Below are 19,886 nucleotides of genomic sequence, written 5' to 3' on the forward strand. Positions count from 1 at the left end.
TGTTAGAGCATAAAAGTAATAACAAAGCAGTAGCTCCCACACAATACTCTATTTCCCACAATAACCCACCAATGCCTCAGTCGTCAGTTCACACTAGATGCAGCATAGTCACTTGCTTTGTTCTATACTCCAAACATAATTTAGTTCTCTTCCGAAGCATGGTCCTGAACAGGGCTGGATAGTGTTGGCGACTGACAATCGGCATCAGAGTAATGTTCACTGGAATCCAGGGGCTCTGGAGAAACAGGTGGGGATGAGTGTTCTACAGGGCCATTGGCCTCCTCTATGGGAGGAGTACAAGATTTCTCTACAGTGCCTATGGGCTGCTCTTGGGTTTTCTGGATGGAATTGGCTTCTGATGTCGAGGGAGACCGACTGTTGGTGAAAGTGGGACTCTCTTTTTGGGCTGGGGTAGAAGACTTCTGAGTATGATTCGTCGGTTTCTCTAAAGAGTTAGTGGAAAGAAGCTTTTCATGTTTTACCATAATTTTGGGGTCCTCTATAGACACAAGTGTGGATGGTGTCTTTAAAGGTGTATTTTGCTGCTCTACTTCATCTGTATTTAAGGGTCTTTCCTCAGAACTTACTGGGGTTTCCTTTGAGGATGTAGTTCCCGGTGTGTCCTTTTGGCATACGTTTTTAGGTTCCTGTTTAGCCAATGGTTTCTTTAAAAGTGTAGTACATTTATCTTTCGTGAAAACAGCCAGCTGTCTCTTACTCGACTGAAGCATTGTGGCAGAGTCTGACTCACTCTGGATTACTTTCACATTATCAGGTTTATCTACCGATACTTCGCCTCCAGCAACCGCCAAAGCTTTCCCATCTGAGTGTGGCTTTAAAGCAGAGGTCAACCTCACTTTCCCTGCGGCTGCTGGGTGCTTTCCCGCTGATGCCAATACAACCTTCCCTGCAGATATAGATTCCTTCCCCACAGAAGACAGAAGCACTCTACCAACTGGTGAAGTGTTCTTCCCATTAGAAGTCAATAGTACCTTCCCAGCAGACAGATGCTTTTTGCTAAAAGAAGCCAGCAAAACCTTCCCAGCAGGTAGAGATTTCTTCCCCAAAGTGGTCAGGAGGAGCTTTCCAGCAGGCAAAGATTTCTGGCCAGCAGGGGTCAGAATTATTTTCCTACCAGGGATAAGCTTCTGTCCAGAGGAGGCAAGAAGTATTTTTCCAGCTGGCACAATTTTTTGCTCAGAAGACTCAACCAACACCTTTCCAGAAGGCTTACAATTTGTCCCAAGGGCTAGCACAACCTTCCCAGGTTCTTGGGGGCTGGCTACAGGTGGAGTCAGCAGCATCTTTTTTAAGGAAACATTTTGTTTGTAGGTATTTAAGGATTTCTCCTTGTCTTTGTCCAACGTCTCTTTCTTCGGAGGCGATGGTTCTGCAGAATCATCGTGTGTGCTAGAAGAGGATTCATAATCCCGAATTTCTCCTGGTTCTAAGGGATGAGGGCCGCACGGATCATGCTCTGTACAGGATAATCGTCCATCCAGTTTGGAGATGAAGAGCATGCCTTCCCGGTGCTGCTTACAGAAGGAGCTTGGACACATCTCACATAAAGAAGCCGCCTCCTTGCTACAGATATCACATTGGTGCCATGGGCACTCCCACTTGCCTGATAAAAGAAGATATTTAATGTTATTAAACAACCAATAGACAAACATCGGCTGTGCACTTGTAAATATCCGGCTACCATTAGTAACATCAAATATTCTGACCTATATTAACTACAATAAACAGAATCATGAAATGCAAGCAGCGGCGTATTCTCGCCTGGGCATAGGCCTAGGGATGCAGCTCCTCTGTTGCATAAAGCAGGGGGCAACGAGTCTCCTTGGCACGCCACTTCTCATCGGGCTGGATGGGGAGATCCGAGACGACCCATATACATTATGGAGGACTGTGCCTATCAGTACAGACTCCACAGAGACCTTACTCCGTGCCACCCCTGCAGCACACCAGGATTTGACCTTACATCCCGGTGCTCAGCATGACAGGTGGTAGCCATGGAGGTAAGGGGTAGGAGGCAGCTGGGGAGCTGCTCTGTGTTAGGCCCAGGGCAGCGCAAACCAAAATATTTCACTGCATACAAGCACCACGTTATACACGTGAAATCTTCCATAACTATGGCATAACCTGGCATAAAACTTCCTTGAATGCAATGGGTAGGGTAGGACACTTACCAGCAGGCCTTCGAGTAAGGTTCAAGCAGTCGGCATGGTATACTTTTGGGCAGCCTGGTTTCTTGCACGACACAAGCTGCCCCCCATCTCCACAACTGAAACACTCATCTTCGTGCTCCTTCACTACCTCACTTTTTTTTCTCTTAGTATATTTCTTCTTCCTGACTTTGTCCTCTGAGGCAGGTGGCTGATTCTGACCAACAAAGAACATAAGATTATCCTCAATGAATTCATCGCTAAATATGGTTTAACGGAAGAAAAACCACATTAAGGGAGTAAATACTATTAAACTTGCAGTAGATGGTAATTTTCAGTGTTGATAGACAACTCAATTACATGGAATGGGTAGTTAATAACAGTAACTTCATGGCTATTGTCTGTCAGATCCAGCAGAAGAATCAGTAATGAAACCAAACAAGCTTTATAAAGAGAACAAAAAAAATAAAAATTAAAGAACATTACAGAAACGCCAGCAAGCCGATTTCTCCTCCGAGGCACAACCAGCGACAAATGCAATATCAACAAATTATTCTGTTCTATACCATATTTGTGGATTTTCAAGTCTTCCGTGACCAAAACGACGCAGCAATTTAAAAACACTAAAACTTAAATCGCTTGCAGGGTTTCAACATTGGACTCAGCTCACGACTATTATTTACAAATACATTACAGTGTAGGTTAATTTTACTGTTTTGGTCAACACACCTTAGGTCTCACACCGAGGAACCCACTGCAGTTGGGAGCCCCACACTTGCAGACGGTCTTCCCATTGCCCAGACACTCCAAGTTGTAATTAAAAGTTAGTTCAGTCCCTGTGGGGGGGGGAGAGAAAGAGAACCTTTTAAAATAATGTTATTAAGATACAAGGGGCGCAAAATATGAAGTGCATTTGCAGAATCAATATATGTTGTCACAATGGGAACCAAATTCCTAATCCACCACTCTAGAAAGCCAAGCAGCACACTCTAGAAAGCAAAGCCTAACAAAGCTACGTGATTCCACTTTCGACCAAGTAAAAAGGACAACTGTGGCCCTCGTAGCTTTTAATGCAATTTAATTTGCCTAAATCTATCAAGGTACCTTAAGCGTGTGCCTTTTCATTGTAGGTGTAGTTGTTTTGGAGATCTTAAATTTAACATTTTTTACCTCAGGGAAGCCAAGATCTGTGGCAAAAAGAGGCACAGCTAGCATTACCTCAAACTTCCTGTCGTACAGCTTTTCTTCCCCGTATCCTCCCCACGCTTACAAAGACAAGCAATCCAACAGGGGAGAGAACTTAACGAAGAGAAATATTCGGGCAATTCTTGGACCAAGGAATACATTAGATATCTCAATCTGTAACCACCTTTACGCAGGCAGACTTTGCATAATGAGTAGGGAAAAGATAAATCTGCTTTTAAATAAGAGATTACTAAACTTTCACCCTGGGAATACAATGACCTGTGTAACCTGTGTCAGAGATTACCCGGTGCGCAGTCAAGAAAATTGAGTAAATACAGTGTCTAAATTTACCAAACATGCTATAAATTGTGACTAAAAGTTATGCAAAGGAAGTTGAGTTTACAGCATGTTACGAGAGTCACGTATTCACCAATTGCTGCCATGTACGTACTCGCAACCAGTCACGATACCTCTACAGGTTAAAGCCCCCTTACCAGCTTTGACGTCACAGAGCGCAAAGAGTCCAACTCGAGTATCACCATTCACTGTCCACTTCTGGGTCTCACAGTTAGGCTGACAGCAGTGATTCATAAAGCGTGCAAAGTTACCCTTGGGCCCCGCATCAATCACACGGTCCTAGAACATAAGCGAGAGCATTCTATGTAAATTGGAAGGCTTTAAACACAGATTAGGTCATACAATAGCCAAAAACCTTACAAAAATGCATACAGTTTTGAGAAACCTGTTCGCCCCTTCCCGACTTTCTGCATCATTGCATTTTGTTCACCATGATTCCGTCAGGTCGTTTTGTGGGTTGTAGTAATGTATAAGAAATAACAATTGTTTTGTGCATGTTACATTAGTTTGATGTTCTAGGTCAGGGGTAGGCAATCTGTGGCTCTCCTGATGTTGTGGACTACATCTCCGATAATGCTCTTCCAATCATAATGCTGGCAAAGCATCAAGGGAAATGTAGGTCACAACAGCTGGAGAGCCGAAGATTGCCTACCCCTGTTCTAGGTAATCTTCAGATGTGGAAAAATTACAACAAAAGAAACACAATTCACCCAGTGAAAGGGATTATTAGGGCCTGATTTTTCAGGACACTGGTAAAAGATAAAGGTCTGATTTGGGCCAGCCATGCTGATATAAATCTGACACTGGACAAGGTGTAAAGTCATCCATGAAATTACAAAGGACCCTGGAACAGAATCAAGGGATCTGTATTTCTCTCTCATGATTCACGAGATGAACACCAGAAAGACATTGGGAAAACATGGGAATTACGGCAGAAGGTAGAAACCACTGCTCTCCATGAAGGCTTGTCTAAAAATCTCCTAAAGGCCTTTACAGAGTTCGGGTACATTCTGTATAGTCAGTTAAAAGTGAAGACATTCTGGTCTACATGTGCCCCATTATGTGTGGCAAAAAGACAAATACTGCATTTCACGTTAACCCCTTAAGGACCGGGCTCATTTTTCGTTTTGTACCCTGTGGGACCGAGGCTGTTTTGACACTTTTGTGGTGCTTGTGTTCAGCTGTAATTTTCTCCCCCTTTAGTGTACCCACATAAGTTATATATTGTTTTTTTCAGGACAAGATGGGCTTTCTTCAGATACCATTATTTTGATCGCATCATCTTATTTACTATAAAAAAAATAAAAAAAACATGGTGAAAAATTGAAAAAAAAACATTTTATGACTTTTATTTGAAAAATCTTTTACTCACCTAAAAAAGCAAGTAAAAAAACTAGCTAAATAGATTCTACTACTTGTCCTGAGTTTAGAAATACCCAATGTTTTTATGTTTTTTTGCTGTTTTTTGTAAGTTATAGGGCAATAAGTACAAGCAGCGTTTTATGATTTCCAAATCTTTTTTAACAAATCTGGTCAGTCTGCCTCCATCTCCTCTTTGGAACATCTTTGAAGCCGGTTAACTCAATTTAACCCATTCAAACCATATATTTTTGAAAACTAGACACCCCAGGGTATTCCAAATGCTGTTATTTTAACCCTTTCCATGCACCAATTATACAACTACACTTTGTCAAACTTTGTAATAGTAATTTTTTTTTTTTTTTTTCACACAAATTGTACTTTAGTTATAGATATACAGGTCCTGGTATATGCCACTGTCAAACAACACGCCAATGTGTGTTCAGGAACATCTCCTGAGTGCAGTGATACCCGACATGCATGGGTTTGTCGGGTTGTTTCAGATTTAAAATGCCACATTTGGGAAGTGCGCTTTTTTTCTCCATTTTGGTCAGTCTGTACCTATGCCCTATATTTGAGCTAGGCCACTCCAATTTACCCCATCAGCCATTTTTTTTATATATTAGACACCCCTTGGGTATTTGAAGTGCTTTTATTTTAACTCTTTGTTGAGATTTTTGAGAATTTTTAGCACTTGCTCAAAATAATAAACTTTATTTTTTAATTTTATTTTATTTTTTTAATACTTTTTTTATATTTTTTTTTACACATTTTGCTGGTACTGGATGGTTCATCTAGTGACATCACTGCATAATTATTTTTAAATGTTAGCACATTTTTTTTTAATTTTTTTTTCCATTTTTTATTTATTTTTATTTTTTTTTAATATTTTACTAATCACATAGTGATTAGAAAGCTGGGCTCCATTGACTTGCATGGTTGAATGCAGTACCTGTATTCAACCAGCAAGTGGAGCCAGTTCTCTAGAGGGTCTGGAGACCCTCTAGCGAACTTTTTCGTCTTTATTGTTTTATTTCCCGGGCCGCCGCCATCTTGCTTGATGGCGAAGATCACCGGCAGCGGCGGCTGTGACCGCTCTCCGGAGCGGTCACAGCCCACCCAGAGGTAAGTGTTTGGTGTCGCTGGATGCCTCCTGATCGAGGCATTCCAGCGACACCATTTAAGTTTAGGAGGCGATCGTTGATCGCCTCCTAAACGCTTTTAAAACGGGCGTCCGCCGCCATACAATGTATGGCGGCTGTTGACGCCCCGGGGAGGGGCCAGACATGGCCCCCGATGCCGATCTCGGCCTTGGTGAATGCCTCGACATCGAGGCATTGCAGCAAGGCCGTTTAAGCGAAGAAAGTGATCCTTGATCACTTTCTAAGCTTATTTAATTTTTTGACGGTTCAGGACCGTCAAAGGTCATTTAGTGACCTTCTTGTTATGACGGTCCTGAACCGGCAAAGGTCGCGAAGGGGTTAAGAACCTCACACCGATGGTCTGGGGATGCTTTGATGTAGAGCCCTGCGCGGGACTACTTTTTTAATCCTGCTCCCGCCCGCTCCCGCGGTTTTTAATCCCGCTCCCGCAATGTGGGTATGCTGCTCCCGCCCGCTCCTGCCACATTTGTGGCCAATCCCGCCCGCTCCCGCCACATTTGTGGCCAATCATGCCCGCCTCCTTACCTGATTTCCCGCGCAGTCCCGCGCGGCTGCCCTCGGGTTGTTCCCTCACGGCGTCTCTTCTCTTGCTCCGCCCAGGAACAAGGCGGAGTCACCGGAAGTGACGTCACATCACGTGACTCCGTTTTGTTCCTGGGCGGCGCAAGCTAGGAGACACTGTAAGGGAGCAGCAAGAAGGCAGCCTTGCGGGACTGCGCGGGATTACCGGGACCCGCAGGTACAGTGCCTGACCGCCCGCAGCCCCAGCAAGACCGCCCGCGCCCGCAAGTTTTTTGGCGGGTCCCGCCTCCCAGTGCAGTCCTCTACTTTGATGCATCACAACCTGGAACACTAGCCATCATTGGAGAAACCATGAATTTTGCTTTGTATTAGAATTCTACAAGAGATTTAAGGTCTTCTTTGTTTCACTTGAAGTGGAAACCGGGTCATGCAGCATGACAATGATCCAAAACATTGGATAAGGGGGGTTAGCCGGAGTTATCACTTTTGTTTTAATTTTATTTATATAGAGTCTGAGTACGTTTTTGGTCGTGGGATGAACAGGTTCGGGGTTAAGGTGTAATGGCCCTGTCCCTGTCGGGGAGAGCAGCGAGTGAGCTTGTGGGCTGGTTTTCCCATTAACCCTTTTATGCCCATGTCCCTCTCTAATGGTGAGAGCTGGCAGGCGGTGGTTCCAGCTGTGCTGGCGCATCTGACAGTTCATACTCCAAAAAACTAAAAATGTCACAGACTTAAAGCAGTTCTGGGTGGAAGAGCTCCATTAAAAACGATAAGCTGATCAATAACCATAAACATTTGATTACAGCTATTGCTGCTAAAGAAGATACAACATGGTTTTGAGTCAAGGGAGAGAGGGATTCCCCCCCCCAACAAAAGTGCATTGGGTGTTGTATTTCATTTATTCAACACATTTATGCAAATTTATGCAAACGTCAAAAATTATCTTTCTTCGCTCAGGTTCTCTAATATTAGGTTTTAGATGACGTTTTAATGATTTTCTGTGCCAAAAATGCAGAAAACACGACTGGGGCTAAAATATATATATATATAAATACAGGCCCGGACTGGCCATCGGGCCCGGTGGGCTGGGCCGCAGCAGGGCCGGATTGACTTAGGGGCTGATGGAGCTGCAGCTCCAGGCCCCTACCTTAAAATAGGCCCAGTCAGGACCGAACTGACTGGGCCTATGCGGCCTCTACGGCCAATTTAATGCAGGGCATAAGGGGCACCTGCCCCTTAAGCCCGCCGCAACTGCGACCGGGTCCGCCACTCTAGGGGGACGGGAACCTCCACCAGGGCCGGCCTTACGGTTGTGCGGCCGCACAGGGTTTAAATTAAAACATCGGGGTTTTTTTTAAACTTTATTTAACATTCTCCATAATAAACCCCGGCCCCTTAGAGTGGCGGAGACCGGTCGCAGTTGCGGCGGGCTTAAGGGGCAGGTGCCCCTTATGCACTGCGTTAATGCGGCCGTAGAGGCCGCATAGGCCCAGTCAGTTCGGTCCTGCCGCGGGCCCGGCCGCAGTTGCTGCTTGCTCCGGCAACAAGGTAAGTAGGGTGATGGAGGGGGGGTGCAGTGAGGAGGGGCAGAGGGGGGTTAGATAGTGAGAAATGGGGAGAGGGGATAGATAGTGAGAGGGGGTACATAGTGAAAAGGGGGAACATAGTGAGAAGGGGCAGATAAGATGGGGAGAGGGGGTAGTGTGAATGCGTATGAGAATGAATGAATAGATGTGTGGATGAATTGTGTGAATGCGTATGACAATTAATGAATTCATGTGTGGATGAATTGCTTGAATGATTTGTGAGACTGCATTAATGAATGTGTTAATGATTTGTGTGAATAAGTAAATGCAAAGATGGTACATGAAGGATGGGCTTTAACAATAAATAAATAAGTAAATAAAAATGGGCTGCTCGGGCTTAAATGCCCGGGCCTATTTTTTGTCCCAGTCCGGGCCTGTGTATATATATAATTGATACCATTTTTACTCACAAACTAATGGACGTGAGTAGGTCAGTTTTGGCTACTACATTTTAGGGTCTTCTATTTTTAACAATTGCGATTTAGAAACTATAATGAGAGGAATCTTTGTAGAAAGCTCAGTCTTGGCAGTTTGGAATATTCTTTGCCAAATGCAGCATAGGCTTAACACACTGACAAAAATAAAAATCCTTTCTGTGGAATCAAGCCCAAATTTCTCTATACATGTGCATATTTTGGATAGGTGAAAATCAGTTTGAAGTGTGAGAATTGTTCCATTAACCTTAATGTGTTAAAAGGAGGTAAACAGCCTGGATTAATTTGAAAATCCATGTATATAAAATAAAATGAAACAAACCTTGTCCAGAGTTAGCATGTAGAAATTGGTTATGTCGTGCTCCTGTGCGTAGCGGATTCGAGCGCGACACTCTTCCTCATCAATAAGTTCCCCTACATACTCATTGACAAACTCCCCCTTTAAACGGCACAAAATACATGTTAGCAGCTGTATGATTTCATACATTCAACAATATTAACTTATAATAGGAACATGCAAAACTCTGTGGCTGGACGCAGTTTTAGCCAGTCCTATAACTCCTAAGTACAGTCTACATTTATTAAAAATACACATAAAAGAAAATGTACATAAAAGGAAATAAGGAGGAAGATCTCTACAGACCTTTTTAATGTCTGTCTTGCAACGTAGCCCCCAGCCTCTGCTCAACGTCCTGAAGATCTCCACTTCCGGGTACTGACGTTTGGAAAAGGCCTGGTTTTGACAGCTCTCCCCAGTTGGGCATACAGACGGATGGCATTCATACAAAAGCATGCGATTAATGCACTCAGAGTCCTGACCACATGGGTTTTCATCAGTGGCTTTGCAGTTGCAACGAGGGATTTCGGATAGGTCTGCAGTGACGATTTGAACCTTTCCGATGGGCCTGTTGACCTTAAAATAAAAAAAAAAAATTTAAAAATCAGTGTGCTTATATCACTGCTCTATATTAACTATACTATGAAGTGACAGACAAGCTTAGCTATGCTTTTGTCAAATTATGTAACCAAATCCTCATATCTCTTTCAAAGTTTATTTACATGATCTCAAAATGTAATGTAAGTTACCTTAATATGTTTGTATGGTGGAGGCTTCTTATCATTCTTTTTGTCTTCCTGCAACTGTCTCATTTCCTTCTGGGCTTTTAGCTCTTCAAATCTGTCAGCAGCCTCCATAAGCCCTAGAAGAAAATCAAACCCAGTTAACAGCTATAACAATCCAGCTTTATGACATCTAAAGGAGGCTTCAGACTTTATCCATACCTTTCCTGTAGGTGGCATCCACTCCTTTGCTCATTTTGTCTTTGTTGAGGGCATCTCCTTCCATATAATGGAAAACTCTGGCCTGATGGGTCCACAGATAGTCTTTGGAGCCAAAAAACAGAACTGGGAATTCGCCAATGTCATGTTTCATCTTTTGGATGTTTGTAGGAATGTTCTTCGGGTGACAAACCTCAGCAGGCCACCACCTGAGAGTAAAGAAAAAGGCATTGTTATATTTTTTTTTTTGTTATAGTTTGCATTAACCCTATCAAATGCAATGTCTAATACACAAATACAGATAATGCCTCCCTTATGTACAGACATGTGAAAAATACAACCCAAAGCTTACAAAGTTAAGCAAAAACATTTTTTATTGTGATATATATAGATATATATATTGTGGAAATAAGTTAAAATCCATGACAAAATCCTCAAGGAATCTGCCTAGAAGAGTTCAGAAACCATCATGTGTGTACTTTAAATTTGCTTACCTGTATCTCCCGACTTTCACCCACACCACCTCCTTGTAGTGAGGTTTTTTGCCAGCTCTGCAGTCATTGCAAAACCAGCTGCCATCAGGCATGTCGATGTTAAGACATTCACGGTGAAAAGCCGCAGGGCAGGATTCACAGCACAACAGGCTTCCTCCTGTAACAGACACAGAGGATGCAGGCAAGATAATGAGAGAGTGTGTGAATGAGAGTGAGTGAGAATGAGAGAGATTAGGAGCCACAGAGACAAATAAAAGAATCAGCTTGATCTTTTAGGAGCCACAAATGAATATATCACTAGGGTTTCATTAAGAAACAGCAGTTGGGAGCCTGTTTGAAAAATAGTGTAGCTAAAGCATACCTGGCTCCTTACAGCCCGGATGTGTCAAAATGCAACAATATAACACATTTTAAAACGATAAATGCCACCTTAGAACCAGTACAGGTAAAACCGAAGTAGTAGCTCACATTTTTTGACGTACGTAGAACAATCCACAGGGCAGTGCACTGTGAGGACACAGCAGTGCAGCTTACCTTCAGAGCACACAAAACACCAGCTGACATTGATGTGCTCGTGATTCTTGCAGCCCCGGCGAGGTGTGAAGTGATTGGGGCAGATAATGCTGTTAGAAGCAAGGGTGACGGTTCCAGCCGCCACACAGAAATCATTGGCGTGGTATGCAACAGGACAGCGCACGCATCTCATAAGACGGCCTAAATCAAAAGCAACACATTTTAGTCAATCTCCCATATCTGATTAGATCAAAATGAACAGCTGAACTACAACATGACCATTTCATGTCCTCTTCTAATTATATTGTCAAAGTTAGGAGTCACAATAAAGGGGTGGTTTAAAGTCCCATACAGCCTCACTGTTAAAAGAATTCACAGAACTTTGCAAAAAAAAAATATTTTTTTTATACTGGATCCCAAGGTCCATAAGGGACAATATAGCTGCAATGTCACAAGTTTGCTTCGTGTCTATACCAACCTTTTGATGCAGAGGGGTTGCTGGGGTTGGCGGCATGGCAAGTCATGCAGACGTGCAGGGAGCAGCGGAAGCCTTTATTATGTTGCGTGGTGGGAGGGTATTTGACAGCGCACTCCTCGTGATAATATTTCCCACACAGAGCCACCAAACAGCGCTTCACATTCTCATCAGACGCTTTGCATACAAAGCAGGTGTGGAGCCCTGCATGAAGAGACAAAGCAAACTGATTAAGAGATGCCTCTTAAATTAAACACCCACAAGAGCCCTGTAAATATTAAGAAATTAAGACCAAAGAAAAGCATATTGATATTTCCTTTGTGAATTACACGAAAACGAGGCATTTGTGAGGGACAGCAACCCAAGACCAGTATACCTGATGAGCATTCGCTACAGATGAACTTTCCCTGTGGCATGGCATCCAGGCCGAGGCACTCTAAGTGGAACGCACCACAGCATTGGGACTCGCACAACAGCAGCTCTCCGGGCTTCTCACACACCTAGGTGGGAACAGGTGAGGACATCAATACATCAGTGTAATGTATACAAAAATAAATAAATACCGCGCAGACTACATAACAGGTTTGTAGCGCGTTTCTGGACTCTCACCTGACACACATTCTCCTTCATGGCAGCTCCTCCACCTCGTTCAGGTTGATTCTTCTTTGATGTGGAGAGCCCATGATCCAACCCATCTTCTGTTGGCTCACTTGGACTAGCCACTCCATTCTCATGTGCCTCTCCCTGTACAAGAACCACGCAAATATAATTACGTCTTCTATGAATGCGTTCAGTGAAGGTATTATAATATGTCCCAAATATAAAAACAAAATTAAAGCATGTCAAATAAAGGGGTTGAAATGTTGCTTGCTATGGTGGTGTGTGAGTGTGGGCAGTGAGCTCGGTGTAGAAGAAGAAAAAAAAAAAAAAAAAAAAATGATTATTGTGACCAGGTATGAAGTCAAAAGCCATATATCTTCTGTATCTTTTCTTTTTCTTCTTTTTTTAAATATTACAAGTAAATTGACATTTTTCAAGGGGGGAGTCATATGGGGCAAATATATGCAATGTGGTCTGGATGAAGAGTGCTAAATGTGGAACAATCTGCAGGAACATTCCACCGGTGAGACCGCGGTGGATAACCGCAGAGGATTACCTCGGTGTACGGAGCCTCTTGGGGAGTTGAGTTCTTCTCTCTCTTGTATTTCCCAGCCAGTCTTAAACGCTTACGTCTGAAATGATTATCTGGCAACCTTTTGGATACTTTTGGGATAAGGAAAATATTTGCTGTCAACGCACGGGAAAATGATGACCCACTGCACAGTGCTCATTGCAATTATAATGGTTCGCTCCCCACTGCCGTTCTTTGCAGTTTTACAGGTGAGTAGAATTAGAATTCATCATGAAGCCTTAAGATATTTAGATGGCTTAGAAAGTGTCAATTAAAACGAAGACCAAGATTGGAATACTTTCCAGAAGCAGGAAGCACACAGTAGCTAAACAGTCCATTCTGCAAAAACACCTACCTCCTTTAAACCGGAAAGGCTTCAGGGTCTTTTTCCTGAAAGGAACTGAATCCAGGTTCTAAAACAGATAAATGCAATAGATGTTGCTGCTATAAGCTTACAACTATATTCTTGTATTCGACAAACAAGCTCCCCATTAAGCCAAGTTTGTTGATAGTCAAGGTAGACTTCTAGTTAGTTAGTTAGTGTAAACACAAGAAAAGTGCCTGTGGACCCAAAGTATTTTTCTGTGTTGGATAATTGACAAATATATGAGAAATGTATATTAAAGGAGTACTGAAATGTTATTTTTACAGGCACAACAATTTTGTTCAAGTTAATGACTTAAAATGTGCTACATACATTAATTTTATAATATCACATGAACAATTTACTTACTTAAGGAATGAGAGAACACAATCTAGTTTCTGTAGTTCACTTAATAGGGTCTATTCACTAAAGGGAGAGTTGACAGCAGAGTCATGGTTTCAACTATGCGACAACAATGAGGCATTATGAAGGTGCAACACCACCGAGCCACGGATCTTTACGCCAGGAAATGGGTTTCCATTGCTGAGCAGCTGCACATAAGCTGAAGGCCACCATGTGCAATGCCAAGTGGTGGCTAAAGTGGTATAAAGCACAACGCCACTGAAAAGGGGAAGCCAACTACATATTAAAGCCCATGGAATGGGATGTTCAACAAGCCGATATAGGAGTGATGGTCAGATGTCCACATACTTTTGGTCATGTAACATATGTACAGGGTACACAAAAAATATTGTAGCAGGGACATAAGAAGTCCAGAACACTCCCCCTGATGCTCAGTTCCATCTAGGTATTATTATGTAGTGTGTGACCTACATTTTACAAACATCTTATTGCCAGAGGCCTACAAAGTACTTGTTCCTCTATTTTGCTCAAAAATTTATTAAAAAGTTATACACCTATAACGCTCCCGCAGAATACCTTAGCAGCTGGTGTCAATGAATCCTCCTCCTCCAGCCCCAGTTGTGCATCCAGGTCATCGAACTCACAGACTCTTGGGATAAGTTTGCTTTTACGTCTATTTCCTTCACATAAATGAGAAAATGTGTAACTGGTATAATAATGTGCAACCCTAGAGACTCCTAGGGTCTGATCAAAAGCTACAAAAGCCATGCCTTCATGCACGACAACGGAGAGACATAACGCCCATGTAAATGTGATTTTGGAACATGGTGAACACAGACATGACACAGCTACTGGGATATCCTTTCCCTTTGTAAATGAGGCTATTTATTTTATTCTGTGGAAGATCACCTTCACAAGAAGAGACTCCCAAAACAGTGGATTTTTTTTTTAAGAAAAAAAAAAACATCATGTATTTGCAAGGTAAAGCTTGCTGAAATGCAATGTCTTCATATGAGTTTGAAACAGTTTGCATGAGATGCCTTATAAACATCAGATGGTCAGACTAACATTTAGTAAGTGGAAGCTTAAAAAAAAAAATAAAGTTTGCATTTAATCTAGATATCAAGGCCAAAAAATTATTGTGCATATGCCAGGAAGGGGCAGTCCGAACAATACCTGGAGATCGGCAACGTTTAAATTGCTAGGTTCATTCCTGACTAACATTTCTTGCCAAAAAAAATCTAGTTTATACATAAAAGCGTCCAACCGTGCCTGCTTTCATCACCTCCAAGGCAGTGCATTCCAGAGCTTTACAGTCGACCGTGTGAATATGTTATCCTCGGTTTTACAATGGAACAGCGGCTTCTCTAACTGAATAAAGTGGCTTTTTGTTGCTCTCTGTCACGGGCATCGTACGCGTATTGGTGTTTTACTGAGGTCACCCTTTAATCACCTCTCTTCTAGAGTAACAAAAACAGTTGTTACACCTGAAATGTAATTCCCTTATTAATTTGGAGATCAATGTACCATTTCCGACTCAATTGGATCTCTCCAACTGAACTGGTGCAAACCTGACCTGCATATTTCAAATAATGGTTTTCATTCTAGGCACTATCTTGCATTGATACTCATTCTAATTCACGATATTAAAATTTGCTAGCTGTGGACGATAATACTGACAATGGAGTTGCATCTATTTCAAGTAAGGATTGCCATAATTTGGCTATACTGAATCTTAGCCACCAATTTAAGACATTTTTCAAAAAAAACCCCACCAAATTATGAGCCAAAATTGGCAACTACAAGGAGTTTTTTTTCTAGAAGTAATAATTTATTGGTCATGAATATGCTGTAATATATCCTGTTTCTAGGGAGACCTAGGATTTACCCATGGGTTGATGACCCTCAAATAAAAAAAAAGATCAAAGTAAATAGAGATTTAGAGAAGTGGTGTTTGCATTCAGTATGGTGGCCAACTTATTCTATACTGTGCCAAATGCAGAAATCGCTGTGTACCTGCTTTGCTCCCTGGAGATCCATCCGTTCCATTACTTGCTTCAGAAGAATCAGGCAGGGTTTTCTCTGAGGAGGCTTCATCGGGATCTCTGCTCTCTGATTTCTGGGGGGATGTTTCAGCATTCGCCAGAGAGGGGGACGATGCGAGGCCCTTATCAACGTCTTCAAATGGATAATCTGTCTTTGCTCTCTTCTCTTCAGACTGCCAGAACAGATTCATTCATAGGTGTCTTTTTACAATTCAAATGATGTATACCACCATTAAATACATTTCTCAACTTCTACAGAACCCCCGCAAGCCCCTAGCCATTCACACACCAGGGCGCATGCTTCTCATAACTCAACATTTAGATGGCATTGCCTATAAAATGTTTACTATAGAAATGGCATAAGACCTTTCGCACCTAAGGAATTAGAACTACATGTATATCCACCTGCCATGGACCGTATTATTATCCGCTTCTGTTGTACTTGTCTTATCTCATATTTGCATCACAGGCAGAAAGCAAACAGAACGCGAGTAGTAATCACTAAGAGGTGGCCACATGAGCGCTATTTTATGGGAAGTTAAGGGTACCAAGTTCTAGATACTGGAAAAGTAACTGGTATTGTGCGAGAAAGTAATTATCTTTTTGTTTCCCCCGTCTCTAGCAGAGACCTTGGATATACTCACTAATTTTTTAAATGAACAAGGCCGATTGTTTTGTTTTTCCAATACAATATGTGGCTGAAATGAGCACAAACAAATTTGCGGTACTATAGTTCTGTCAGGTTATTCTAACACAGTCTGCAAGAATCTCCTTCCATAAAATGTAATTAACATACAATCTACCAATGGGATTTTATGATGGCTGCTCAGTCAATATAGAAATAAGGAGTGTTTCTGACAAAACAGTCGGCACATCCCATTAAATAGGTTTATCTAGGGAAGTGCACTGCAAAGGTTAATATTTGGGGAAAATGCTACAGTTTCCATTAATCTGTGCATTATGAAAGGATAACCCCATTGGGACAACTAGCTGTCAAATAGTTGGCAATCTCACAGAGTTAACCAAGCATCATAATTGATCACGATTCATTAGGTCAGACCAGTATCATTCAGTTACGATCTTTTCTCCCAATACAGATCAGGGAAGCAATCCAAATTGAGCGCACCTGCACAGAGGCTCCCAGGTGCTTATGGTTCCTCTTCTTGCTGGCGCCGGCCTGCACACGTTCCATTGCATGCTTCGTAAACCTCTTCCTTGACCTCTTTCGGTATTTCTTTCCCAAATTCGATCCTTAGAAAGAGACAACATAGAAAGAGAAGAGTGTTCTTGAGATCAATTTTGTAAAATAAAGACAATATAAATGTGAGGCAATAAGGCACGCAAATAATATCTATAAAAATAAAGGAACCAACACCAAGTCTATGGTGCAAAGATAAAAAAAAAAAAAAAGGCTGTCCTAACCTACAGCACAATATCTTGGAATGATAAAAAGATCTTCACACCAACCAGCTATGAAAATATACAAATGATTCATACAAGAAAAAAAATGATTAAAAATGGCCAAAATAGCATCTGAACTAATGCCGAGAAATTTTTACTAATATTTTTGTTTTTCTCACTGCAAACATTGTGCATACATTAAAAGATGAGTTGTCTAGTTTTCACAATTTAATTTTCTGGGACAGATTTAAATCTGAAATAGCTCAAACTATACTGAGGCAATTCTACCTTTACAACCAACAAAAAATAAATGAAAGCCTTGAAAGTGATGTGCATCGTCTTACATTAGTCCTATGACTTCTTTCAACAGAATATTTCTTCATCTGCTCTAGGTGCATGCGCTTTATTCCATGCAAAACTAAGAGGTATGATATCAACAGATATGTCAAATCATACAATAGTCTATAAATCAAACTTTTAGAAATGTGTATTACTGGCAAATTGTAGAGAGAAACTAAAAGAGGTTTACAAGTCAGAAAGTATCACTAGAGCACATCATTCTTCGTAGAAGACAACCTATGCTGTCCATAAGCAACTGGTACAAATAAACAAATAAACCCGTTAATGAATGGGAGACGGTAAAAGCGAGAAAATAAGTACTAAAGCAATGAAGGAGGGAGGTGACTAAATGAAAGAGGAATCATAGGGATGGTAGTAATAGGAAAAGTGTAAAATTGCTTCTGTGGACCAGATGCTGAACTTCTTGTAGCCCTGTGATGTCCCTGTTACATTTTACTGTAAATGCGCCAATTAAATGTGCTTCTTACCTCGCCTGATCGGTTTGTTCTGCGTGGCTACACCACAAGCCTCAGATCCAGGGGACATGACATTGTGGGTCTGCTGTAATTTGGGTACCTCTGCAAGACACTTGTTTGTCAGAGGAGAGCTAGGTTTTGACATCCTTCCTGGTTTACTAGAACTGTTGGTCGCTTTTAGTGGTCCATTTTGGCCAAATCGCTGCCAACGCTTTTTCGGAGCAACACAATTGGCATCGTCCGACTCATCCCACCCCGGGAAATCACTGCTCAGTTCCGAGTCCTCGGTGAAGCTTTGGCAAAGCTGTGTCTTGCGAGCCTCAGCAGCAAATGGCCGTCCTAGAGAATCATCTGTTAGTGTGCCTTTAAGAGTAGAAGATAATGTATCATCTGCACCCACATGCAGCGACTGGTTAATGCTAACTGAAGGTAAACTACTACACTTGCTTGGGGAAGAATGATCATCGGCATTAAGCTGATCTGTCTCTCTAAGGCTCCTTTTCTGCAAAATGCAAGGTTTTGTAAATTTTATACTGTTATGACATTTTTTTCGAACCTCACTCTTTGTACTGTGAACATTGGGTTCTCTCACGCCGTCTCCAGAACAAGTGGTTTTTGGCGAGCCAGTTTGACCCATAGCTTTATGTGCAAAGTCATTCACCTCAGCAGCTTTGTTTCCCGGTTTCTGGGTTACCCCACCTGGAGGCAAAGGCTTGCAGTCAACATCTGGATTGCATTCGTTGGACTCATCATGCAACTGGCTGCAGTACGAAGCTGTATTTTGTCCCGTCATCAAATGCCTCTCCTTTACCTTCGTGTCATGCATATCTTTCAACATCATCAACAGGCTGCTGAATTTATAATTTGGTTCAAAGGTCATTTGACTGTGTCCCGGAGCGGATGGGAAAAGTAAAGGTGCTGATACTTTGGAAGCCGTACCTTCGGTTCCCTCCCCACCGGCTGTCCTGTTGGACAGTTCCTTCAGTCCAGAAATAACATGTTTCACAACAGATGTTTCTATTTCAGAAGAAGGTTTTTCATGCAAATTGCTTAACAAATTCATTACTTCCCCGCGACCAGTCTTAATGGAAGAAAAAGTGGGAGACCTAGGAGCAGTTTTGAAAGCCATAAGGGAATCTTCAGGTAAAGGATCCTGTGCTACAGCACTTTTGGTTTCAGTGACTGAAGATCTAGTCATATCACTCAAACGATGTTGGCCGGGACTAGTAGCCTTTTTTAGGTTTCCACAAGAGCCCAAAGGGGAAGCATCACACTTGGGTGAATTCTGTTTATTATGTAGCACACGGACATCATGCCGAGCACTTGAACGCTCTGCAATATTACCACCTGAAGAAGTCAAGTCAACGTTAGTAGTTTTGACACCTTTGCTATTACCCACCGAAGTTGCTGTAGCTCTGGCAAGTCTCTTGTTAGAGTTGGAGGCAGATAAATGTCTTGACCTTTTCTTAGTCTTACATATCCCAACAAAGGACTCATCCCTAGAACCTTCGCACTGATTTGGATGCTGATCGGATGAGCCTTCTGGCTCATCTGCAAGTCTTTTTTCAGGGAATGATAGAGCTGTTGTTGTAGAACCCGTTTCAGAATCGTTGTTAATCTGAGATTTTGTCCCCTTTAATTTCAAAGCACAGCTTGCATCACGAGTACTCTTATTCCATTTGTCACAAGAAATACTGGAAAGCAAGTCAGCTATTGGTGTGCAGGAAGCTCTCCCTTTACTAACAGTACTGGACTTTTTTAACCCTTGCCTGATGTCAAGGCTCTGACAGTTTACATCCTTGATTTCGTTGTTCCAAAAATCAGGAGATGCTGATCCGCTGGATTCTCCAGAAAGGGGTTCAGTCTGTGGTTTGCTACTTTTGGTTGGCCTAGGGCGCTTTGTCACCGAATCAAGTTTGGTGCAAGACTTTAGAACAGAACTATGCAGAGAAGATTTCACACAACCATTCAAGATATTGTCTTTTGCACCATTGGGACAACCATATTTCGCTTGCTGGTCCAGATGACCTTTAAGCTGCCCGAAGTCCCCATACTCAGTAGTCCTTCTGCAGGTCTCGGCATGGTGTTCTTGGGCAAGAGCTATGCCTTTCTGCCAGAGGGGTAATAGCTTTGACGGAATCTAGAAATGAAAACAAAGACGATGTCATGAAAAATTGCAAAAGTAGACATCAA

At 42.2% G+C, this 19,886-nt stretch overlaps 1 protein-coding gene across 1 annotated transcript in view; it reads right to left on the minus strand.

The window, feature by feature from the left end:
• Positions 1-140: 140 nt before the first annotated feature.
• Positions 141-19,886, minus strand: part of LOC149299430 (histone-lysine N-methyltransferase, H3 lysine-36 specific-like) — a 29,936-nt gene continuing 10,190 nt past the window's right edge. Inside the window, exons 4-22 of the mRNA XM_089485992.1 lie at positions 17,706-19,833; positions 16,604-16,728; positions 15,449-15,650; positions 14,009-14,112; positions 13,061-13,118; positions 12,691-12,797; positions 12,144-12,278; positions 11,911-12,034; positions 11,538-11,738; positions 11,081-11,260; positions 10,547-10,703; positions 10,056-10,261; positions 9,861-9,973; positions 9,418-9,687; positions 9,097-9,213; positions 3,848-3,989; positions 2,898-3,004; positions 2,193-2,385; positions 141-1,624 (exon numbers count right to left, since the gene is read on the minus strand). Of these exons, the coding sequence (XP_089342118.1) occupies positions 141-1,624; positions 2,193-2,385; positions 2,898-3,004; positions 3,848-3,989; positions 9,097-9,213; positions 9,418-9,687; positions 9,861-9,973; positions 10,056-10,261; positions 10,547-10,703; positions 11,081-11,260; positions 11,538-11,738; positions 11,911-12,034; positions 12,144-12,278; positions 12,691-12,797; positions 13,061-13,118; positions 14,009-14,112; positions 15,449-15,650; positions 16,604-16,728; positions 17,706-19,833 (6,153 nt within the window). The remainder of the gene's footprint in view (positions 1,625-2,192; positions 2,386-2,897; positions 3,005-3,847; positions 3,990-9,096; positions 9,214-9,417; positions 9,688-9,860; positions 9,974-10,055; positions 10,262-10,546; positions 10,704-11,080; positions 11,261-11,537; positions 11,739-11,910; positions 12,035-12,143; positions 12,279-12,690; positions 12,798-13,060; positions 13,119-14,008; positions 14,113-15,448; positions 15,651-16,603; positions 16,729-17,705; positions 19,834-19,886) is intronic.

The sequence above is a fragment of the Sceloporus occidentalis genome, unplaced genomic scaffold (assembly GCF_023333645.1).
Source record: "Sceloporus occidentalis isolate IW3139 unplaced genomic scaffold, rSceOcc1.0.p SCAF_28, whole genome shotgun sequence".
NCBI lineage: Eukaryota > Metazoa > Chordata > Lepidosauria > Squamata > Phrynosomatidae > Sceloporus > Sceloporus occidentalis.